General features: G+C 29.2%; 1 protein-coding gene across 12 annotated transcripts in view; it reads right to left on the bottom strand.

Annotated features, from left to right (window-relative positions):
• Positions 1-26336, bottom strand: part of LOC142322429 (glutamate receptor ionotropic, kainate 2-like) — a 722458-nt gene that overhangs the window by 643112 nt on the left and 53010 nt on the right. For all 12 annotated transcript variants that reach the window (XM_075361507.1, XM_075361506.1, XM_075361508.1 and 9 more), the window contains exon 3: positions 3903-4046. In XM_075361507.1, coding sequence (XP_075217622.1) covers positions 3903-3993 — 91 coding nt within the window. In that variant the 5' untranslated portion in view covers positions 3994-4046. The remainder of the gene's footprint in view (positions 1-3902; positions 4047-26336) is intronic.

Here is a 26336-nt window from a genome sequence, read left to right as displayed (position 1 = left end):
ATAATTATTTGTTATTTGTAATTATAATAAAAAAACATTATTAATAATAGTTAGGAATTAGATTTAAAATTCTGGAGAATTAATTATTGAATAGCCGAGTACAAATTTATGTTCATGTCGAAAACGTATGCAGAAAATTAAAGCTTATCTAATTTGTATTATTTAAAATTTCCATGATTTAAAAAAAAAAACTATTTTAACTAAACTATAAAAATCAGAACTTTAAAGAGCAGAAGATCATTTAGATTGTTAGATAACTTAATAGAATTTTTTAATTAATCGTTAGGTTCTCAGCTTAAAGTTAAACATAAAATATCAATATCTTCTAATGGAAGTAGTGTGCTGAAATTATACCTAAAACTTATTAACAATAATTCTAATTATATATTCAAAAATCCTGATAATAGTAAACGATTTTTTTTTGTAGAATATAAATATTTATGTAATTAAGAAATAAACAAATAATGCAAAAATATGGTATAAAAATTACGACTAAATTTTCATTATCTTTTCCAGCATATATTCGGTTTTATCCTCAGGTATACTGCGGATGGCACTGCGCTCGCCCTACATAATTGGAAACCCATTTAATATGTTATCACAAAAATATTCATAAACCTCTTCTCATAGAAGCGGGACACACATACAATGATATTATCCCCAATATGGACATTTCAATTAAGACGTAAAGGATATTACTAAACAAATCCGATAAAAATTTACAAACCCAGTAAATTTGACAAAATTAATAATCAATATATGTATGCATATAATACTCTTCAAATACATTATTTGATCACACAGTTAGCGTATTTCCCAACCACTGTGACAAACAACCTGAAATACCTCTATGAAAGAGATTAAAAATGTGTTAAAAATGTTATGAATCGGCGCTCTTGGATACTTAGAAAATTATTCATGATTTCTGTTTTATTTTTTTTAATAATTCTTGGTGAAACTTATTTTTCCTTGGTAATACTTTTTTACATGGTAATTTGGATCGTTTGGAAAGTTCTCAGCCTAACACAGACATGGCGCAAGCATGACCAAATGACTACGGTATTTATCGAGTATGATCTTAAATCATATTTGATAAATACTCTATGATACTTGCACACATATGAAACTTCGCATTAGATGGCCTGCAATAAGTTAAATAAATTTTGATATTTTCTGAAAAGTGGATAAAATTGAAGTTCGAGCTGAAAAAAATATTTAGGTTTAAAAGGTTAATTCCGACGGAAGTACAAAAAAGCTACATTCCAATACAGTAAAAAAGTGAGCTGTAGAATTAAGCGCGGTCATACATAAGTTCAAGTTGATGAATACTCCGAACGCCCGAAAACCGCTTCGACCGACAAAATTGTCACACATGATGGACTACTGAAGGTACGCTAGCTTACTGACAACACAATAATCTAAGCAGACCGTTATATTATAGTTTATATGAACTATGTTAGGGAACTTATGTTTATGTTATATTATATGAACTTATGTTTTAGGGCATGAAAAGTTTCCATTCGTTGGATGAGCGTTTGTTAACAATCAACTAAAACCGCATTCTAATGCCGTTTTAGTTGATTCATATAAGTTCCATATAAGTTCGCATAAGTATATTCTATTCATATAAGTTTAAACGGGTGTTTAAACTTATTTAAACGAAATTCCGCTAAGTTTCTTCGATTTTTTATAGCAGTAGAGTTGGTAGGCCACGTAGTAGTTTAGTTCACGTAACTTGCCTTCCGGATTTTGACACCTGATTCGGGTTCTCCGAATCAGTTAGAAATCGTGGGCCCCCCGGAGGGAGGTTGAAATGGCATATTAACGAAGTTTAAAAATTGCATATTTGACGTCGAAAATACAAATAAGAACGGTAAATGTTTTTAAAGGGGCTCGAGTTCCAGAGATAAAAATATTCCCGTGTGAATTGGTAAATTACTATGTTGCCCATCCACTTGATGAAACATGGATTCACCATTACAAACTAGAGATCAAACAATGAGTTGGAACAGTTGAATGTGTGACAAAGAAAGTGAAAACGTTTCCATTCGTAGGTAAAGTTACGGCTACGTTTTTTTTAAGATTCTCGTGACGTAGTGCTTATAGATTACCTGAAAAAAGAAAAAAATCACCGGGAAGTATTACGCTTCAACCTAGACCGACTGAAGGAAGGTATTCAGGCTAATTGCCGATCTCCTTATCTATAGTAGTGAAAAAGCAGTTTTCACGTTTCGGGTTAGGTGCTACAAAATTCCACGACCTGCATTTTGAAGTGCCTTCATATGGGCTCTATTCGTCAGATTCGACTCCACTCAATTACTCCCTCTTTCCAAAACTAAAGAAATTCTCCGCGGATGAAGATTCACTTCAAATGTAAAGTCAAAGCTGAGACAAACGCATATTTTGCAGTTGGATAATTCGGATTACGCTGAGGATATAAAAAAATTGAAAAGTCTTTGATCGAAATGTATCGAACAGCAACGTTGAAAATAAAAAATAATTTCTAAAAATCTTGTGTTTCCTTTCTCAGATCGAAAACTTTTTGAACGCCCTCTTATTGTTATTGTAATCTATATTAGGATTAAATTATTATTAATCATCTTTTTTTACTCGAATTAATAATAAAAAAAAAACTTTGTCGTGGATATCATTATGGATTGTTAACGCACACTCAAAACGCTGAGTGCTTATGCTAATTACAATAATAAATGATTTTTTCTTCAAATATCATTCATCCACTTTGCAATAATGTTATTACGTTTTAAAAGAATTAATTATTATTATTATAAAAATGAACGTATTGTATTTCTTCTTCTTATTCTTCATAAATATTAATTCTTGATAAAATAATTCCAATAACAGTAGAAAAAATAGTTCAGAAGCATTCAAATTGAACAAGGTCAATGAAAAAAGATTTGATATCAAATCGGTAATTGGGTATAATGTGAAAATTCATTTTATACATTTCTTTAAATAAAATTAACTTTAAATTAAAAAATTTGAATTTGAAATTAAATTTAATTAACGTTTTATGTAACTTCAAATAAATTAAAAAAATTGTCTCTGAAACTGAACTTCCTAAAGTCTTTTAAAGGCAAATATTATAAATGAAATTACCAATTTATTATCCTAGATTTTTTTTTTACATTAATGCACCAAATTATTAATTTTCAAATTGATCGTCTAATATAAATGCGACTAATAAAAATTTGAATAGTACAGATAAATGATAATGTAACTCACAAAACAAATTTCTTTAATACGTACAAATAGCAAACGCTATCAATTTTAAGATATAGATTACTTTCAATATAACTTGTAAAAAGAGAGTTTTGAGAAGGTGTTACTTTAACGGAATTAAAAAAAAAAAACAATAATGTAGCGTAAAACTGGAGATTTTAAAAGTAGTAGTATAACGTAAAAACCCATGTAAAAAAAACTTACATCATTTTTTTACTTAAATTTAAAAAAAAACTTTTATCTCGTTTAATTTTAATAAGATGGAGATGGATTATTTATTTTAATAGACAGAAAAATATTATAGATCTAGAAAGGATTTTAACTTTTAAAATATTAAAATTATATAGTTCATTAATTTTTCAGTTCAATTTATTTATAATAAAATAATTGTTATTTCATAACAATTTTTATTTAAAAAATTTGTTTTTAGATAGATTATATTCCATGAAATCAACTACAATATTCGAACGACCAACACGAATAAGATTAAAATAATAAAGAAATAAAAAAGTTATTTTCAATAAAACTTTTAGAAGTAGAATGTTTCTTTCAAAGAAATATTATCCCTTTTTTACTGTAATAAACCAAAAGATATAACTTCAGGAAAAAATACTGAACAAGAAAAAGATAGCCTAATATATCAGAAAAAAGTGGTGACTGACCTATCTTGATGACAGGAGGAAGAGCTAGGGTCACCGAGAAGGAAGTGATAGCAAGGAAGAGGATGTGACGCCATGACGTCACTGCTAGCATCGTGACATGATGTTACTTGGCTCCGCCGCGACGACTCCAGTCCTTCATTCCACCTGCAACAAAAAAAATAAGAAAATTTAATTTTATAAGGAAAAAAAATAACAGAAATATTGTTTGCTGTTTGGAAATTTTATATATATATATATGTATAAATAGAAAGAGAGAGAGAGAGAAAGAACAATTAAATTAAAAATAGTTAATCTAATTTATTTATACGAGTCAAAAACCCTTATACAGATTTTAATAAACTTTTCAAATCCATTTTGTTGGTTATTTACCCCAAATATTAGCATAGTATTTTGCGTGGCAACTGATTTACTTGTTACGTAAATTTAAATGAGTAAAGTTTAGTACAATTTTACAATATGAAAGAATAATTTATAATTTATTTTTATTTGGGAAAATATATTAGGAAAGAATATAGAGTGATGTAAAATTAAAAATGTATTCTTATTTTTATATCTTACATAAAAAATACATTTTTTTTAAATTTATTAATCTCATGGATTCTTTTTAGTACATTAATTTTTTGTTTTGTTTTTGAGATATTATCTACGAGTAGTTTTGGACATTCATCTTAATTTTATTTCATAACAAGACGGATTAAAAATCAACAAACAAACATGTGAGAAATGGCGGGAGAAATTATAGTTATAGAAAATTCAATCAACGAAATAGGAAAACGAAAATGCAAACCGTTGATTAATAAAGAACTTTTTAATCGAAGAATAATGTTTACTTTTCTTTTAAAAGACCACTTACTCAGAATACGATCTTATAAATAACATTACTATATATTTCAGGTTTTATGAGCTCTGGTAGGAGCATCAAAAGGAGATCAAAAGTAACATATATATATATGTTATATAAGCTACTAAATATTAATATATATATATATATATTAAGGAGCAATGTTTGCGTATTTTTTAATTTTTAATATTTATTTAAAAAAGAAAGAAACAGAAGATATCAATTCATAAAAATCCCATTAAGGAAAGTCGAAATTAGATCTTTTTCAATGAGTTTAAAGCCTAATATCTCCTCCCTCCACTGCTTTATAGAATGGAAATTTTAGAGTATTCCGATTTCCTTGTCAGCTTTTTTCTGTAAAATAAATCTCATTTCTTTACTAAAATTTCTTTTTAAAAACAAAGAAAATTAAGTACAGTAATAATCTTAATTACTCATCTAATTCCTTTACTTGTCAACTTTACTTGATTTTACAACCAGGCCAAATTGTTCCGCATATTTTTTCTAATACCTATCCATTATCTAATCTTTTTCCATTTTTATTGGAAAATTTTTGCTTTTATATAAATGTTTGCCATTTTCTAGGAAAGAGAATAATTACTTTTCTTATGTTTTTTAAGTAAGAAAATTTCATAGTATACAAAAACCATATTTATAAAAATTATTGTTACATCGGATATGATATCCTACTTAAAAAAAGTCGGCAATGAATTGAATTTATGGCTACCCCGGTCAAGTTATGCTATTAATTTGGGAAAAATCTAAAACAAGTATGTTAATAAACTTTAATGTTATTGAATTAAACAATTTTATTTATCAAATATAAAATTACTTGTTTGATTACATTTTTAATGCGTAATTTTATTTCTTGAAATTCACCAAATGCTCAATTTTATTTTGTCTTCAGTCATTTCACTGGTTTGGTACAACTCTCCAAGAATCCCAATCTGGTGCCAGTCGTTTCATTTCGGTATACCCCTACATACCACATCCCTAACAATTTGTTTTACATATTCCAAACGTTGCCTACCTGCACAACTTTTCCCTTCTACCTAACCCTCCAACATTAAAACGACTATTCCCGGATGCCTTAGTATGTGGCCTATATGTCTGTCTCTTCTTTTAATTACATTTTTCCAAATGCTTTTTTTTTTCATCAATTTGTCGCAATACCTCTTCATTTGTCCTTTTAACCACCCACCTGTTTTTAACATTCTCCTATAGCACCACATTTCATAAGCTTCTAATATTTTCTTCTCAGGTACCCGGATCGTCCAAGTTTCACTTCCATATAAAGCTAGGTTCCAAAAAAATACTTTCAAAAATGTTTTTATGACGTTTAAATAATTTTTTATATAAGCAAATTATATTGCTGAATGGAGGCTCGTTTTGCTTGCTCTATTGGGCATTTTATATCTCAGCTGCTTCGTCCATCTTTAGTAATTTTACTTCCCAAATAACAAAATTCTTCTACCTCCATAATCTTTTCTCCTCCTATTTTCACATTCAGCGGTCCATATTTGTTATTTCTACTACATTTCATTACTTTTGTTTTGTTCTTGTTTATTTTCATGCGATAGTTCTTGCGTAGGACTTCATCCATGCCGTTCATTGTTTCTTCTAAATCCTTTTTACTCTCGGCTAGAATTACTATATCATCAGCAAATCGTAGCATCTTTATCTTTTCATCTTGAACTGTTACTCCGGATCTAAATTTTTTTAATATCATTAACTGCTAGTTCTATGTAAAGATTAAAAAGTTACGGGGATGCTTGATAAATGCTCAAGAAAATAAAGCAATAACCAACATTTTTAAAATTAGTATATTAGTAGCACAAATTCGAAAATATACTTTCGCTTTTTTGAAAATTTGGGGACTTATGTACCAATCTTCACCGAAATTGATTTTAAATAAGTTAATATCAAAATTGAAAAAAAAAGATTTTTTTTTTTTAATTTCGATGTTTGGGAGCTTCCCCAACAGCGTATTAAGCAATTTAGTGACTTTATTGTTTAATAAAATACATTTAGAGCAATAAAAATTTGAAACTGCGAATTTTTTTTTTCATTTTGGGAGCACCCTTAGTCAAAGGAAAGCATTCGGGTAAAATTAATTTTTAAGATAGTATTCCCTAAATTGTGATAATATATTTCAAAAAATAATTTTTTTAAATTGTTTAATATATACAAAGATATATCCATAATTCTATATGAATAACGTTGTGATTTTCTAGAAAGAGGGTGAATTGTTTTTCAAAATTGGAAACTATTACATATTAAATGCAATGGGTAACTTGCGAGATGGGTTGAAACAAAAATTAAAAAATCTACTGTTCCCAAAAACTACTGAAGTACGATTGACAGAATAAAACATAGTTGTTTAAAGACCTTATGCTTTAGAAAAAATCAGTTGCAACAAATCCCATTAATTTCTTTTTTGAAGAAAATTACAGATAAAGATAGATATAAAGTAATTTTTTTGGAAGAGGGGATAATATTAAATAATCGTTTTTGGTAATTTGTGATTTTGATAAAGAAAACTTCAACTTTTGTAAGAAAGATCTTTTAATAAAGTTCCCATTTAAATATTTGAAATTTTATTTCGACCAAACCACCCCCTCTTCTTTGCAAATTTTGCAGAAATTTAATATATTCTTTCCCTCCAAAGGTAGGGAAAGAACAGTTGACTTTCTACGAAGTTTGAAGAATATCGGTCTACGGGGTCTAAAGTTCTAAGAGCAAATACGAGCCAACATACATATGCACTAACGTTAGTCTGACTAAAATACATTTTTGGACTTTGGAGCATTGGAGTAATAATTTTTTATCAGAGATTATTTATAATTTAATTAAATCTGTTTTTATTTGTTAATTTTTGAAATGTTTCCTTAGGGAAAAACTTAAAAAAGGACAAATTGTTTTAGACTTTTTTATTAATTTTAGATATTTTTATATAAATAATTTCCCGTTATGGGTTTAGCTGAAATAACAGCATATCTCGCTATATCCGGGAAAGGAAAATACCTTTAAAATATATTTTATATAATGGTACATAAACTGTTGCACAAAGGAAAATTACGGGGTTAACTACATTGTGAAGACAATGCGGGTGCTAATCATTTCATTGCTAGAACTAATAGTGTACATCGCCCGCACAGCCGAACAATACTTGTATTTAATTATTCTTTCCGTTATTTTTCTCAGTTTGTCAAAACAAACATGCCGTACTTCTAAATTCTATACTTTCTATATTTATTACGCTTATAATTGATCAATAACTGAAAATGTTTTGATCGAATAAATTCAGAATTGGGGGTGGACCATGAGAAGAGACAGTTGTAGGAACATATCTTAATTTTTTTTTTGTTTTTGGTGGGAGGGACATACAAACATCCAGTTAGAGAAGTCGTAAAATGTAATGTATAGACCATCAGGATCCATCAAGAATAATTGAATTTAGTTACGGTCTGAAATTTTCACATAGCTCTACATTTATAATTCAAGCTTGAAACACTGAAATATGGTTTATTATAACCTTTACAAGTTTTTGTTCTAGTGGTGAACGCGTCTTCCCAAATCAGCTGATTTGGAAGTTGAGAGTTCCAGCGTTCAAGTCCTAGTTAAGGCAGTTAGTTTTACACGGATTTGAATACTAGATCGTGGATACCGGTGTTCTTTGGCGGTTGGGTTTCAATTAACCACATCTCAGGAATGGTCGAACTGAGACTATATAAGAATACACTTCATTTACACTCATACATATCAATCCTCGTTCATCCTCTGAAGCTTGTTCTGAAAGGTAGTTACCAGGAAAAAAAAGATAGGCTAAACAGGAAAAAAAAGAAAGGTCGGTGTTTTGGACATTCCCAATATGTCTCGACCAGTTTCCTGACGAGTCTGTTCGGTTCTGTTTCTTATTATGTGTCCAAAGAAGGAGATTATTTTCTTTCTAAAGTAACCTAGAGCTGGTTCTACGTATTATGTACCTCTTCGTTTGGTATGAGACTCCATTCTCTGCCATCAGTAAGTCGTCTTTTATTTATGTATGTTCTTAGAATTCTTCTTTCTATTCTTTGCACCTCTGCTGAGTAGGAAATGTTAGATCTTAGTTTGAAGAGTGTTTCGCTTCTATATGATATTACAGGTTTGAAGTATTATCTGAAAGGTAATTACCAGAGGCTAAACAGGAAAAAGAAAAAAAGTTTTGAAACAGATGGATTAATCAAAGAATATCAAAGGAAAAAAATGTGTTTGACATAATCGGTTAAAACTTTTTACTATGTTAATTGACGTATTCAGTCTTACTAAAACGATAAATGACATCATTTTATGAAATATAATTACTTCTAACAAAAAATAATGAAATTTATAGCATATCAACTGGAATTTCCTATCTTGTAGAGCGATTTATTTTTTAAACATATAGTAAATAATTAAACATTTTTAGTAACACAATTATTATATTCGATCAAGTTTATTATTATAAAATTTATTTATAAGAGGAAATGATGTCATTTTTATTTAAAAATATAATATTTCTTATTTTATATAATAACTTAAAACGTACTCAATTTTGTTGCAAAATTTTTAACAAACGTTGACATATATAAAATGCAGTATATCGATAAGATTGAAAGAAAATCTTATTTATGTTTTACAGTACTATTTTTAACTATAGCAACAATTCGAAATTTAAGGTCAACGTGACGTTTCATCGAATTTCACCCTTTAACTAATCAGGTTGGTCTAGTGTCTTCACAAATCAGCTGATTTGGAACTTGAGAGTTCCAGCGTTCAAGTCCTAGTAAAGACAGTTATTTTTTTTCGGATTTGAACACTAGATAGTGGATACCGGTGTTCTTTGGTGGTTGGGTTTCAATTAACCACATCTCAGGAACGGTCGAACTGAGACTGTACAAGACTACACTTCATTTATACTCATACATATCATCCTCTGAAGTAACACCTCAACTGTAATTCCCGAAGGTTAAACAGGAAAAATAAAAAGGATTTTACCCTTTATTTACTAAAATTTACCAAAAATTAAATGAGATCTTTATTTTTTTTAAATTAATTTATTAGGGCTAATATAACTTCATTTCTTTCACCTAAATTATGGTTATAAAATTATAATAACTTATTAAAATAATATGAAAAAATATTAAATAAATGAAGAGTTTAACAGAAATACACTACCGACGAATAAAATTTAAAATACATACTAGACTAAAAGAGGTTTTATTACCAGTACTTTACTTTCTAAGGTTAGAAAAAGTATGTTACTGAAACGTACAATGTGACAACAAAACAATAAAGAAATGTTATTTAATTTTTTTTTTTTCACTGATCTAATGAAACTAATTCCGTCCGATTAGTTGCAGAGAATTTGACAGACTGTCCCTGCGACTTTTCGTTGTTCCAACCGAATTTTTTTTAGTTGGGATGAAATTTATAGAAAAATTGTTTTTTTTTTCCTGTTTTAGCTTCCGGTGACTACCGTTCATATAATACTTCAGAGGATGAATGTGGATGATATGTATGAGTGTAAATGAAGTGTAGTCATGTGCAGTCTCAGGTCGACCATTACTGAGGTGTGTGGTTAATTGAAACGCAACCACCAAAGAACACCGGTATCCAAGATCTAGTATTCAAATCCGTATAAAAATAACTGGCTTTACTAGGACTTGAATGCTGGAACTCTCGACTACCACCACTAGAATATTCCGATGGGTTAAGGAAGAAATTTGTAGAAAAACTACAAAAAAATTATTTAACGTATAATTTTTTCATAGGTTTGTCTTTCTAAATTGTTATACATCTATAAAAAAATATTTATACCCAAATTTATGAAGATTGAAGGAAGTTCGATTCCCATTTGATGAGCAAATGGGGAAAATTTTAGGACCTAAATCTTTAAGATACATGAATTGAACAATTAAAAGTAGCGACGTTGAGAATAACACTAAAGAATTTACGAAAAAAATTTCTTCAAAGCCATTTCAACCGCTACTTTTGTTTTACTTAAAAAAAAAAAAACTAATTTTTTTTGCATGACTAACAGGACGGTGAAAGTTTTTATACTTATAATTAGATATTTATAATTAAATTTACATTAAATTCTTTTTCGGTAGAATACTTCGTGATAATTTTCCGTTATACAATTTTTATACTATATTTCCCATTCGATCTCCGGTGGTATAATAACGTCTCCGTCTTCCATCCTGAGGTTCCAGGTTCGAATTCCAGTCAGATGTGGAACTCTTCAAACGCTACAAATTTCTATATTACATTTCTTCTCGTAGTTTGAGGTTAAATAGGGGTCAGAATGAAAAGGAAATGGGGAAATCAAAGTGAAACGGATATTAAAAAAATTTGTCTTTAGTTTTTCTTATGGCTGTTAGAGAGGGAAATCATGTGAAGTGCAAACGACATTGGTTATTGTTGCTTTTTGTGACAGCAGTTACGTTCACCGACACCCAGGCCTTATTATATGACATTGTAGAAGTTACCTATATAGGCATGAATATATTTTGACAGGTTTGGCATGCTCATGTATGATATAAGTATCGGTGAGTGAAGGCGACGAGAAACTATTTTACTTCTCAACTTCCTCAGTAAGTACGGTGTGGTATGCTCGTTATTCTTGAATACAGTCTTGTTATTTTTGAGAGTGACTGGTATCACGTCAGGTCGTTTACATTCGTTTAGATCGTTTAGGCATCTAAAGAACCAATCTGAGCCATGAAAAGAACAAAATTGTTACAAAATTCAGCTCCTTAAAAGAAAAGATGTTCTATAATGTTTTTTACTGTTTAATGCTTCTGCTTATCAAGTCATAAACGTTTTACAAGAAAAAAGCGGTTGAATTTTATTTTATTTTTTGTTTAGTAATTCTTTTATTATTATTCTTGTCAAGAAATTAAAAAAATATTTTTCAAACAATATCACAAATATAGGAATAAATTTTAAAATTTCTTTTCATGTTTTTCTTTTTTTACTTAATTAATCCACAATATTATATATTTTGTTTTAATTGCATTTTGTGATCTTTAAAGTATTTTTTGTATTGTATTGTATTTTGTGATCTTTTCATACTGTTCAATTTATGTTAAATTTTTAAAAAGCTTTTTATTTTCTCGATTAATACTAAAACTGTTTTATTACCGATTACGATACTAATAATGTAAATTAGGAAAACGAATAAATATAGAAATAAGATCTCAAAAACAATAGTAATTAAAAACGTAACTGGATAACAGATTCAATTTTAAGCTTGGGGAAAATATTAACGCTGGAAATGTTCAGCGACATGTTTTGCAGATATCCTACATTATTTAAATCTACTTTTGTATAAATTATTGCGAATGTTATATATTATCAGTTCGTAGCTACAGTTTACTTAACTCTACAATTTATTTTTTATTATGTATTTCCACGTAATGATGTAACCGAGTGACAAAAACCGTCGAATGATGCATCCCATAAAATTCTTTCGACAATATATTTTAAAGTTTATTTAATCCTTTCTTCTTGAGATACGGTTAAAATCAACAAACTATTTTCTTTTCTCCCACTACCTTGTTTAAAGAAATGCTATAAAAATGAAATGAAACAATTGTTTTGTTGTAAGAAATGAAATGAGATAAAAAAGAAGAAGAATTTTCATATCTTTCTATTTTCTTTCATTTAAATGATGGAATAAAGGAAAATAAATTTGTTTTCCAAACTTCATCATTTGTCTGGCGTCGTTTCGTATATTAAGCTCGTACAAAATCTACAATTTTCTCTTAAATTTTAAACTGTGCGTTAATGTAAAAAATGTTATTTCTTTACTTTTAATATTATTAAATGTTTATTTAGTAATTAGTTTTAGACTACGCGAGTAGTAGTCTAAATAAGTTAAACGCGTTCAGAAAATAGAATAATAGAAACTCTGTAATAAATTTATTTGTCGTACATTTCCAACTTCCGTGGACGACGGAGAATATATTATTTTCTAAATAAAGAAGTACATCGATTTGTTACTATACAGTATTTGTCTCAGTCTTTCTTACGGCTGAAACGAGCGTAAATTATCTGCAAACGGTGGTCAGAGTAATTTTCTCTGATAACTAGTTCATCAAATTACCATTTCCTACGGTGGAAAGAGTGAACATATCGCTTATATGGTTGAATATTACATTGTTTCATACACATTTTAATGGGCATCCGATGATAATTTAATGCGATATATTTAGGATTCATACAATAAGAAAACGAGAAATCACTCTACATCTCACTTTCCCCAACAATCACAGCATACAAGTATGTATACGATCTCTTCTTATTCTTGAAAATGGGTTATAATTTTCAAAAGTAATTAAGGTATATTGGTCGGATTACCGAAAAAAGTATTTTATGTCAACAAGTGCTGTACAAATCTTACTGTGAAATCCTGAGTTGGTCGTCACAATTGAGGTTTCAGAGATGTAGTCAGATTTTGGGGTGATTTTTTTATTAGTTAAGTATGACGATATCATTCAGGACAAAGCTTTTTTCCCGCCTTGAAGATATAATTTAATGTTGAGAAAAAGTTATTAAGTTTGAAGTTATTTAGATCGAAGTTGAAGAAGGTGCGAGCATGTAGCTGTTTGTGAGAGTGATTTTGAGCTGGAAGGTTGTCTTTTTCTTGGGAGCTTTTGATTGTGTAGACCACAATGTCCTTCTACCCATTCTGTGTATGAGTGGTATTAGAGGTGTTTAATTTGATCGGTTTGAGAGCTATCTGATCAACAGGCGACAGTGCGTAAGAAAAAAAGGGTGTTTAAGTAACTTTGCTGGGGTACTATATGGAGTCCCACAAGGATCCGTATTGGGAGCCATACTATTCATAATATATGTAAATAGTGTCTGTTCGGCACCGCTTAAAGGTAATGTATATGCGTTTGCAGATGATACTGCCTTGTGTTATGTCCGCAACACCTGCATAGAAGCGGCTGAGGACATGCAATCAGATTTAGACGCACTGCGGTTATGCTTTTCAAATCATTATATGATCTTGAGCGTTGAAAAAACTTTGCATATCAACTTCTGCTTAAAGGGGAAAATAAAATTGCCGCTTATAATAAAATATAAATGTAAAAAACGTGTTATAAATAAATCCGACTGTTTAGAATGTAGTGAGATCGAACAACGTGATATTTGTAAATTGGGCATTGTGTTAGATAGCGGTCTAACCTGGAAGAATCATATTGCGCTATTAAAGCAAAACCTTTTAAGCTATCTTAGGATATTTTATTTTTTAAACAAACTATCCCCAAAAATAACCATGAGAAAACTTTATTTTGCTATTGTGCATAATCGACTAGACTACGGCATCAGCTGTTGGGGAGGAACTTATGTTACAAATTTAGATTCCATATTCAAAATCCAAAAAAGATTCGTTAGAATGATAAGTAAAAAAAGAACTACGGATCATTCTTTACCAATATTTAGGGAATTGTCTATATTACCGCTACGTTATTTATATGTTTATAAAGTAATGAAAATTTTTTTATCAGAAGTGGTCATAGAGATAGTATGATAACCGAGTACGAACTTAGAAGTAAAAGGAATGTATATGTCCCCAGAGCAAATAAAACTAGTTATATGAAGTTCTTTTCAAGTACTGCTCCTAGATTGTATAACATACTTCCTAATCATATAAAGACCAGTAGGAACCTAAATACTTTCTTAAAGCTACTAAGACGATGGCTAATTAATATTGATGACGCTGAAAGTACATTCCATGTAATTACATGATTTATGATTACATATATAATTAATAATAATGCTTTATACTATCGGTCTTAACATAGTAAGAGATTTTTTACATATATAACTTAACGGGTAGAATTGGATGAAAGGTTTATTACTAAACATAAATATTTGGCGACGATTGATCTTCTCTATACTTAACTGCAGAAAAGATGAGTTTCCACCAGAGTAAATCATGAATTGAACCAAAACTAATCCTCCTGTATAAGATAAAACTGTTTACTTTTCCCCTTACTCTAACTAAAAAGATTAATAGAAAAGGGATGGTGCCACAAAACGGGCAAGACCCTTGTGGACACCTAATCTTTTTCATCTTTTACAAATAATATAAATTAAGTTAAGTTAAGTAATAAATATTAAATTGTATTATAAAACAATGTTAAATTAAGTAATATTATAATTAGTATTAGGATTACTTCATTAATTAATTCTGTAAAAAGTGAAAGATCGTATTATTACATTTATTACATTTAGAAATTATCTCTTCCCTGGTCATATAAATCTTCTTCTTTTATTTTGAATTATCTTCTAATTACTTTTTTAGCAAAGCCAAATTATAGAGAAATAGTTACTAATTTTTCAGTCACAAGTTTGTGTACCATCAATTGAAGTCCAACCTCTAAGATACACCAGTAGGAGTAAAATTGGAATTTAAATCCAATTATATTTAATTACGTCAATATCTTTAAGTTCACACTTTGTAACGTAATAGAATAATAGTAACAGTGTGCGATAAGTGGTAAATTTGCACTGAAAAATGTCAAACTTTTATTTTATTAATATTATTTTTTATTGGCTTTTAAATACAATATTTTCAAAAGCTGACCTCAAACTTGCTATAATTTCCTAGCATTGGTTATTTACTCTCTTATATAGTGGAAAAATAAAAACTCAAGAAAAATGTTTAAAAAATCGATATTTTTAAACTTTGATCGGCTCCCCCACCCCTAATATTGCCCCCAAAGTATTTGTCTGTGGCCACTTACACTATTACTACGCTTAGGAAGACAAAAAAAAAAAAATAGGTTAAAAAATATGCAACAGATAAAATGATAGCTTTTTCGATTTTTAGGTTAGGATAGAAATATTTTTTTCATTTAAATGGTAAGATAAACCTATACGTATGTAATGAGTTGAATATAAAGTGGAATTACGTTTGCAAACGTTTGAGAAAATTGACCGCAAAGAAACTATCTACCCCAACCCCTGGAGATATTGACCCCAAACGTTTCCAATAAACTGTGCCAATATACCCGAGTCTGCAAAATTTCATCAAAATCAGTGCATCCAGCCAAATTTTATTAAGCTTCAAACACACCATCTCACGTAAATACGTACATACGTATGTATGAACACATTACCCCGACATTTATTTTTGTGTTTTGAGGTCCCTGGGTCATGAAACGTCGAGATATATAAAAAAAACCTCATACCCTATTTTTTTGACCGATCAACATATTCTCATCCTTGCAGCATAGCTCTACAACTATGATGCCAGAAAAATAAAATGAATTACAAGTGTTAGTGGTCCATGAAAAAATTAAGGAAAATAAAGCAAAGTTTTATAACAATTGATAAAATCGTGTAATTTATAAAAATAATTGTAATAGATGGAAGAAATTTAAGACTTAATTTATAAAAAGAATTACCAAGTAAGAACTAGCATTTTATTAATTAGTAGATAAGAATATCTTAATAATAAATATATTGTAATAAGATCGGTAGAACGGATCTGAGTAACGGATTCCTACCAACTAAGAAGAAAGTAGTAGAAAATATAGTAGTGAGAGGAATCCAGAAAGAAGCTAAAAGAAACCCTTTTAGTAAAGATAACAGGTCCGTTTAAGAATCGTTTTATGTAATACTCCCCACTGAATCACCTAAACAGATGTCATTTCGTGAGAATAGTTACCGGACCCAAATTAGGAATGAATAGGAACGAAAGGGTTCAGTTAACCGTCCTCACGCTCAACTGGAGTCTAGCCCGGCAGGTAAAGAAGGTATACTCGTATACTCCGGGGAAGAGACCAGTTGAAATGAGTTCTGCGAAATCAGTCTAAGCGAGATGTTATGATGTCAGTCTGCGAGATAAGAGTCTTCAACCCACCTGGTTGGTCTAGTGGTGAATGCGTCTTCTTAAATCAGCTGATTTGGAAGTCGAGAGTTCCAGCGTTCAAGTCCTAGTAAAGTCAATTGTTTTTACACGGATTTGAATACTAGATCGTGGACACCGGTGTTCTTTGGTGGTTGGGTTTCAATTAACCACACATCTCAGGAATGGTCGAACTGAGACTGTACAATACTACACTCATACGTATCATTCTCATTCATCCACTGAAGTATTATCTGAACGGTAATTACCGGAGGCTAAACAGAAAAAATAAAGAAAGAGATGAGAGTCTGCGAGATATGATAGCGAGACGTTATGATGCGAGTTCTGTGACATGAGAGTCTGTGAGAGTGCATCGATAGAGGAGTTATTATGCGAGTTTGAAACGAGATTATTTTGTGAGGAGGACTAAAGGAGCGAATTGCTAGTGTGAATTACATTCCACGCGATTAAGGTGACGTTACAAGTAATTACACTATGGACAGTACATGAAAAGAAGAATTGGTTCGATGAGTTACTGTAAGACTATAACTGAAAGAGATAATGTTATAAATTTTATTCATTAATTGTTTAGGTAGTTTTATTTGTGAAAAGCAAAGGTATTTGCAGTAAAAGAACTTTATACTTGTCCTATTTATCGTACTATTGTTAATACAAAACTAGTGGTTAAAGACTAGCGATCATGTTAAGACTTGTGATCATGCTAACGTATTTTGTCAATGTGACTGAATTCTGGTTTTCATTATTTATCTACCTGCGAATAAATACTGACAATTACTTCAAATTATGTATTCACAATCACTGTTTATTATTATTATTGACATTTATTGTTGTAATTGTGATTAATATTTGTTTATTATTGACATTTATTTTTATTATTTTTGATGTTGTCATCATTATTGTTATTATTACTGTGGTTGTGATTACTATTTTTATTATTTGTTTTATTATTGTATTTTATTATTATTATTGATTTGTCTTGTTTTTCTTATGTTTTATAACTAATAAACTGTAATTATATAAACATTTTCAAATTGTTCACGTCTCAATATCCTGATCGAGCCGCGAACACGGCTATTTGTATATATTTATACAAACTCGTATATATTATGTTTATAATAATAATTCCATGCTAAATTTAACATAAGTAGGGAAGGATTTTAAAGATTTGATATTTCAATATTTGAACGTTTAGTTAAAGTATTTTTCTAGTTTAAAATGCATCTTTAATTTTTACAACGTTTAAATTTCTTAATACCGTTTGTTTACATTAAGAATTTTGTGGAAATTATTTTAGACTCAGCGACAATATTGAATTAGCTTAAAATATTCAGATCACGTTCCTTCATGTCAAAGGAAAGGAAATGTCTAATGCAGGAATAGATCTAAGAATAATGTACTCAAAGTTATGTTTGTGGTCTACAAAATTAGGTAACAAGGTTTTATTACTTAATCTAGAACTTTTTTTCTTAGTTATCTATGTTTTTTATTTGATCAGGAAAGAACATTTTATTTCAAATGTAAAAAAGAGTTTAATTTGTACAAATAAAACTTATCTCGGAGGGAGAATTTATAATTAATTAAACAAAATGAGAATTTCACCATTAACTTATATCAAGGAAACATAAGAGATGAAACGAGAAAATTAGCGAGTGAGATCAAATGAAGGCAAGCAGGAAAATAAAAAATAAAATAAAAACGAGAAATGTTATTCTGCATGACCACAGATATCCATACGAAAAAAATTAAATAAACTACACAGATAAAAAGCGATTTATAAAACGGACACGTAATTCGTATCGAGTAGAAATTACTGACAAAGATTTTAAATAAGGCAAGGTGAATATTAGTATTTGCACATTTCAAAGGTGATATAAAAGAAGAATCTATATATAATACACTATTAATATATTGTGCTTTTCTTTTCCAGAAAGAATCTCATTTTTTATTACTGTACATTATACATCCAGTAAATCTACAATAATTTGAGATATAAGTCACCAATCAAAATAGTTTAATAAAATATTAATGTTATTGGCTACAGACCGTTCATTGTGGCGAGCGAAGCGAAAGTGAAAGGCTGAATATGCGAAATTGTATATTCGTTTCTGTGTAGAAGGTAACGGGGGAAACCTCCTCATTCGTCAATTTTTCCTTGTAAGTTCGGCATATGACTATTTCTTTTTGAGAGTAACAAAGCTATTAATATTAGAGGCTTTACTCTTTTGTGAGGCAAGGTAAATCATCTTAAATCATTTGATTAAGGACAACTAACAAATAAATTTCATTTACAATATCAATTTTAACAGTTAACACGTCTATATATTCATCTGAATAGTTTTATTTATTAAGTTTTTACAAAAAAAAATGTTTAATTAATAACCGTTTAATTTATCTAGTTACAGAATCAAAATTGTAATATTTCAAAGATGAATGAAAATATTACATTGCTAATTGTCAAAATGTAAACCTACTTCAAATTTCTGTATTCATCGATTTTGAAGTACTTTTACATCAAAACCTACGAAACCGTAGGATAAAAATGCATCACACATATTGTACATGATCAAAATTATATATATTTACTGTATAATATATTAGTGCGAGCTGGATATGCTTGAATGTGCAGGCGTGCCTAAGGAATTAAATTAACTGTTTATTTTAAAACTAAGTACGGGATGTAATAAGCAGATTGGTTTTATTTTCAACAAATTTAATCAGGTTGGACATTACGAGAAAGCATGTTTCGGAAGTGAAAATAATTTTGCATAGTAAAATTGGAAAAAAAAATCTGGTTATTTTAAAATGTATTTTACACAACTCGTCCGATTTAGACGAGTTTTAAACCGCGCAAGAGCGTTAGGGGTAATGTTTTAAAAAATTTCCCTGGAATAAAAAGAAATGTAACTGTTTTAACCTATAATAATCTTTTTTATTAAATTTGTTTAATAAATAAGTTTTCAGAGTGAAAATTACTTTCAAGCTTCAGGTAAATACATTTTATTTCTTTGAAAAAATATTAAATTTCTGTGAAAATATCCCAAAGTAAGGCAATTTTTTAAAACTATATTTCATAAATTAATTTTAGATAAGGCAGAATTTATGAATTTTTTTACATCTCATCGATTACACAACTGTAATCAAATTTTTGTATTCTGTTTTCTGCATTTCTCTTTTCACAAAAAAAGTAAGGAAATAAATAAATTGTAAGTAAACAACATCAGTAAACAGCTCAGCAACATATTTCTTACAAATAGGAAAATGAAATTAATAAAATTGCGTCCCAAAATCCGTTTATAAAAACTCTACTAAAATCAAACCTAGATATTTATTACAACTGTTAAGCAATAATTAGAAAAGTATGTATAAAAAAATGCGTAAAAAATAAACGAAATAATAAAGAAATTAATAACAACAATATTAACTGAAAAATTTCACTTGCAACACACTACATAATAAGTATATTTGCACATTTTGTTGCTACATGACACTACATTAATTGTTGTCTCAGGGAATTCCAATAGAAATCCTGAATTTAGTTAAAAATACCTAAACCTTTAAACCACAAATTCAGACCGACCACGATTTAGACCAATTTCTTCAACAGGTTTGATAGATAAAACTTAATACAGGTAAAAAAAAAAATACAGCATAAATCTTGGAAAAATAGTTTAATTATCGTATAATTAAAAACGTTTTACTAAAGGATTTTTAACACTCAAACGGATATTGTACTTGAATCACTATCATCGTTAACAACGAAATCACTGCATCAATATTGAAAAATTAAGTTTCCTAACTATCCAGTTTCTGTTATTTCTTGCACGTTTTTTTTTTAAACCAGCCTTTCTAAGAGTCTAATTTTGTGACCAGTTTCCAGGCAATGCCAGTCTATAGCCGATTTGTCTGGTCTTTTATTTTTATAATAAGACAATTGAACCTTTTTTTAGTATGAACCTTTCTTTTACTTTACCCTACGCATCTCCTTGTATTAATTGTAATTACTTTTTGTCTTTATAAATCAGCTTTTAAATACTTTTGCATGTGTTATTAGGCAAACATTCCCTTACTTCCATTTAAACCCCATGTCACTCACTCATTTGTTAAAGAATAGAAAATAGAGTCCCTGTGTATGTCTGCAAAAAGTCTGTACAACCACATAAATATCGAATACTGTAAAAAACTTAAATTCTGCATAAAATCATTACAGGGGCTATCAAAGTCTTTCGAACAACTGCGTGAAGGAGAAATCAATGATAAGTAAAAAAGATATATTACATGAAATACAACATCTGAGCGAACGTCACAGGAGACAATCTTACTCAAAAAAAGTCTTCAAAGTATTCTGTAAGAAATTGGGATCGACACCCCCAAATACCAGCTGTGCGTCTGCGGGGAGTTCCAGTCAAATAAACACCTGATGTTTGACTGCCCTGCACTTGGGAGGGCCAGAGGCCGGGACACCCTGGAACTTAGAGGTCACGAGGAAAATTGGCCACTCACAAGCGGCGAGTCAATGTGACAAGAGCCGCATTGTCGGACCGTGTGGGAGTTTTTTGATTCGGTTGCTTTGTTCAACCGACATCATTAGTTTACTTAAGGGAAAGACTGCTACCGCACTGCTGTGAGAAGCTAACGTAGAGATATATGGCTGACCACCAGCCAATTAAGGCTCCAAGCGTTTTAATATGGTGAACAGTTACTTGCAACCATTCAGAGACCGAGGCGTGGCAGAGAATTGCTGTCTAGATGAAGACGAAGTAAATTTTAATTTATGGATGTCATATATATTTTTAGTAGTTGACGGGGTGCGCCTACTCATTTTAGCAAATATATGACAAGTAAGCGGTTGGGTCACGTAAGCCGGTGGTGTATGGCACCGCGCTTAGTCTGCTCTTGCTGTTAGGAGCTATTTAGGACACTAGTAGTTGAACTGTTTCGAGGCTCAGTAGCGGTTTGTGGCACAGACATTCGGTCTTATGCTTTAGGGCGACTGAATGGAGTGGTGGCGAGAGAAATTCCAAGCAAACCAATATAATAACTCCCAAACACCAAGAAACCAAGTTATTTTATCAAAGTTGGAGGAAACCATTACAGTGATATGCGTGAAGAAAGAAAAAACTAGTCGTTGAAGAACATTATACGTGATATATTTGATTTTTAAAAAATTAATCTATGATTTTCTGAATTTTTTTTATTATTGTTGAGAGTCTAAATGTATTTTAAGAAAAACAGTAGGATTACGTTAAATTATCTATTAAAATACTCGCTTTTTACCTATTTTTGCGTTAGGGTAATACAACGTTCCCCAACTTTGTTAAGAGATTAAATTAAATTTTGACTTAAATTTTAAAAAAAGGTCTATCGTTTAAGTTTTTCCAGCGATTAATTTCTGTTAACCATTATATATTATTTTAAAGAAGTTGCAATTTTTAGCTCTAAATAACAGAGAAATCAATTTTCATGTCATTATAAATTCAAGTAAAATTCGCTTAACATAACGTTTAATACAGTAGAGAATTTGTACAAACTTGTAGGGCTGTTTCACTTGACCACATTATTATGTATACTGTAATATTAAAACGCAAAATTTTACGGTAAAAACAAAATAATTTTTTATTTCAGTAAATTAAGGACCAAAACAGAATTATTTTATGCCCGTTATACTGAATACTCGCAAGAAAACTAAAAAGTAGAATATAACTTTATTCTGAAATACATATAAACTTAAATTGCATTAATTTTGCAAAATTTCTTAACTTACGGAACATTTAATTGCCACGAAAACAAGCAAAACATGGCAATTTTCGTTAATAATCAAACGATTTTCTAATGGTACATTCTTAATAAATTGAAATTCTCATGAAGAAAAACGCTAAATATGATATGAGAATAATTTTTCATGAAGTGATTCATGAAATATAACAAATTTTTAAAGGTAAGTTCTTACTTTCTTAATACCTACTATAATCAATGAGCTTGCATCGAGAAGCTGAAGTATATTGTGTAGTAATAAATTATTTTTACTCTATACACTCAAGCACCGACTGAGAACAGGTTCAAGTTTGGTTAAGGAAAGCATTTACCCATCACCAGAATTCTTTGGCGGGTGAAATTTGCAGCTTAATCTTTTTATGTCATTCAGCCGTTCCGATGAACGATCCGTTTCTGTTACTTAGTTTAAATTATTATCTTTATCTTACAAAATAATATAAAAATTACAACAAAAATCATACGATTACCTAACATTAAGGAATTTTAAAAACAAATTATGAGTAATAAGACAACCTTTTGTTAAGAGTTGAAAAAGCTTATGGCTTTATGATATTCAATAATTATAACTGTATCCATTGTGTTTTTGAAGGCTATAAGTATATATGATGAAATCGTTTTATTTCAGAATGAACATTAATATTTTATTTATTCAGAAAACAAAGTTAACTGGAAACAATTGTTTTGCGTCAGGTTATTATTTGTAATATACAGTTGTAATTACGTGCTATTCAGTTTTAATAAATAAAAGACAGACGTAGCGTAAATTTACGCAATAAATTAAATAGGGTCAAAACAAATTTACGTTAAAGCACGCAGTTTTTATCATTAAAGAACAAACGTTCATAAATTATTTCCTTTTCACATTAGTTTACACATGAACTTTAATGTATACTTATTTTTCAAGTAGTTACATTTCTTTTCGCATAGACTATTCATTATTAAGTAGCGTAAATTTTCTTACAGATTTAAAAGAAGCTGTTAACCTCAAAGATAAATTAAATATTCCACGGTTAACCTGGGTAAAACTATAATATTAAAAATATAATAGTAATAAAAGGTGAATGTATATGCTATATATATATTCATAACAGACTAAGGAATCGTTTGATTTCGTGGTTTTATTCCTAATACAACAATTCGCAAGTGGTATTACAGTTACTTCCGTGCCGATATCTTAATAAGGTACTTTCTATAAATTTATAAAAGAATTATCGTTTTAAATTACATAACAGTATATATTTTCGATGTCTTTTGTTAGCGTGTTCATCCCGCACGCAACAAACAATTCATATAAATAAAAATTCTAAAAATCGGCCTACAAATTTTACTTTTGAAATTTTTCTAGATCTATTCTGGGTGGAACATTGTATATTTTATCTGAGAATTTTAGGTAACGTAATATTTCATTTAAGACTTCGTTCTGAGGATTACCTTAATCGTACAAGGATATCCGATATCTACATCAAATAATGCTACTCGGAAAAGAAAAGCTCACGAATTGAAAGGAATTCATTTAAAAAATATTTTAAAGAGAAAAAAGATGCGAAAGCAGACAGAAATAAACAAAAGTTGTCCAAGCCACTTTCGATTTTCCAAAATGAGGCATCGAAAATATTAAATAACTTTGGCAATACCGAAGTTGTTTGACATTTTACATCAATGGCTCTTGCATTAGTCAACACGTATTCATAATTTATCTTTAGTCGTTAATTATCCTCAGTTTCAGCATATTGTATCAATTCAGTAGTATACAAAATTCTTTCAGGATAAAATACCACTATTTAAAATAATTAAGTATACCTTGTGCTTCGAATTTGATGTATGATTATATGAAACTCTTATTTTATGAGACTACTAATTTTTTGGATAAATGAATGAAAAGATTTCATATATCGCTTCTAAAGTTATCTCTGGAATTAACTAGAATACGATAAAACAATAAGTTTAACTGACCTGCTGAAAAAAAATTAAGTAATTCTGGAAAACTTAATTTGTAACAAAATATCTATAATTTTATAAATAAAGAACCTAAAATCTACAAGAAATTTTTCAAATTCATTTCTGGAACTGAATAGAGAAGTCTTTAGAAAGTTATTAGCTTTCTAACCGGGAAGATACGTTCAGGACTAGTAAAGGAATTCTATTTTTGTAGATTTCACCAGTTGTTTAGTAAAAGTGGTACTTTTTCTCGCATACGAGAAGATTCGACATATAATGAACTTCATCACTGAAACCTTCTTTCTTTCAGATTCTTACTGAGAAAGCGAGTCGGTTTCTGCATTTATTTAAATACGTACAGCTGAGCTTACAAGATTAGAATAAATGCCTTACTTCATAAGCGGTTTCATTGAAATAAATGGACACAGAAACCATTATTTTTTTTTAACATTATCTCATGTAAAGGTCAGAATATATATAATTGAGATTCCGTTAATCTGTTTCTGGTTTTTGTACAGAAATTCAAACCTCACGTACGAATTGAGGGATTTTACATATTTAAATTCAGATTCTCTAAAAATTCTTCTAAACAAATCGTATTTTATTAGAATTTCTATTAATCCATTTCTATTAAAATAAATAAGTAACTTCTTTATTTTTCATAAAAACTTTATTACCCAAATAATTAGATATAAAAAGTTTAATGCAATTTTAGCTACAGTAAATTATATATTACTACTACTAATAGTAATATTCTTCTGTCTACTAATTACGAATAACTTAGTTATTTTAACTACTATTTGAAAGTAAAAAATACCATTTTGTTGAACAAATAACAGCTAATAATAATAATATTAGCTAATAAAGGTATATTGTTATTAAATGCATTGGATTCTTAGTTTTTAATTGTTTAAAAACATGTGAATTTATAAAAGTTAAAAATTTGAAACTGACAAAACCACGATAATAAATTTTTTATTTATCATTTTTTTCTTTATTTTATTTCATTAATGTAAAGAACACGACACTAAAATATTGAAGGAAAATCTTATTCCCCGTAGAATATTAATTTTTGACATTGTTAAATATTTGTGCAGCATTATTTTTGTTCAACAGTTATCGCAAATAAATAAAAAAATAACAAAAAAAACAAAATATAATAAATTAAGAAATGAGTGTTGATGGTGAATATAAACCATTATTTAACAGCAGAGATTTTTGGTGCACTGTGCTTTTAGTACCAAACCAAATGACAATCACTCTCTCTCAGAGTAATGTTGAGTAAATCTTCCAATATTCTTGGTGAAAGTGTTACTATAAGGGTTGAATATCGCCAAAATTTAGTAGGATTAGTACGTTAACTCAAGCTAGGTAATTGTCCTAGCTAGGGCAATCAGATATCGCTTTATTCTTCATTATCTTGGTAATTTTGGCATTTTGTAGACTTTGTACAATATTTAAAATGTTAGGTCCTAATATAATTAAATTAAAAATTAATTTTCTTCTAAAATTGTTAAAAAATTCATTATATATATATATACTAGCGGACCCGACAGACGTTGTCCTGACGCGGCATTATTTTGTAATAAATGCACAAAATTTTGTAATAAGTAACTTAATTAAGTTAAAATTAGCAAAAATGTGTTCTAAATTTCATTAAAATGACTATTAGTATGATATTATCAGTTTGTGATTGTTGTATTATTGTAATGGGTTTATTGTTTAATTATGTGTAGTATGGTTAATATTTATTTTCACTAAATATTGAGACGTCCGATGAAAATTGAATTAAAAAATCGAAACGTCGTAAAATTAATAATTAGTGTAATTAATAAATTTTCATCCACATTACTACTAATTTTCACTTAACATCATTCTAAAAAAGAACCTCCTACATATTTTTTTTTTTATTTAATAATTTTGATGTTTCATAACCATGTAACAGATTAATTAACCAATTAATAAAAAAATTAAA

The sequence above is a fragment of the Lycorma delicatula genome, chromosome 3 (genome assembly GCF_047948215.1).
Source record: "Lycorma delicatula isolate Av1 chromosome 3, ASM4794821v1, whole genome shotgun sequence".
Classification (NCBI taxonomy): domain Eukaryota; kingdom Metazoa; phylum Arthropoda; class Insecta; order Hemiptera; family Fulgoridae; genus Lycorma; species Lycorma delicatula.
The sequence above is the reverse complement of the archived record's forward strand: the minus strand, read 5'-3'. Positions and strand labels throughout refer to the sequence as shown.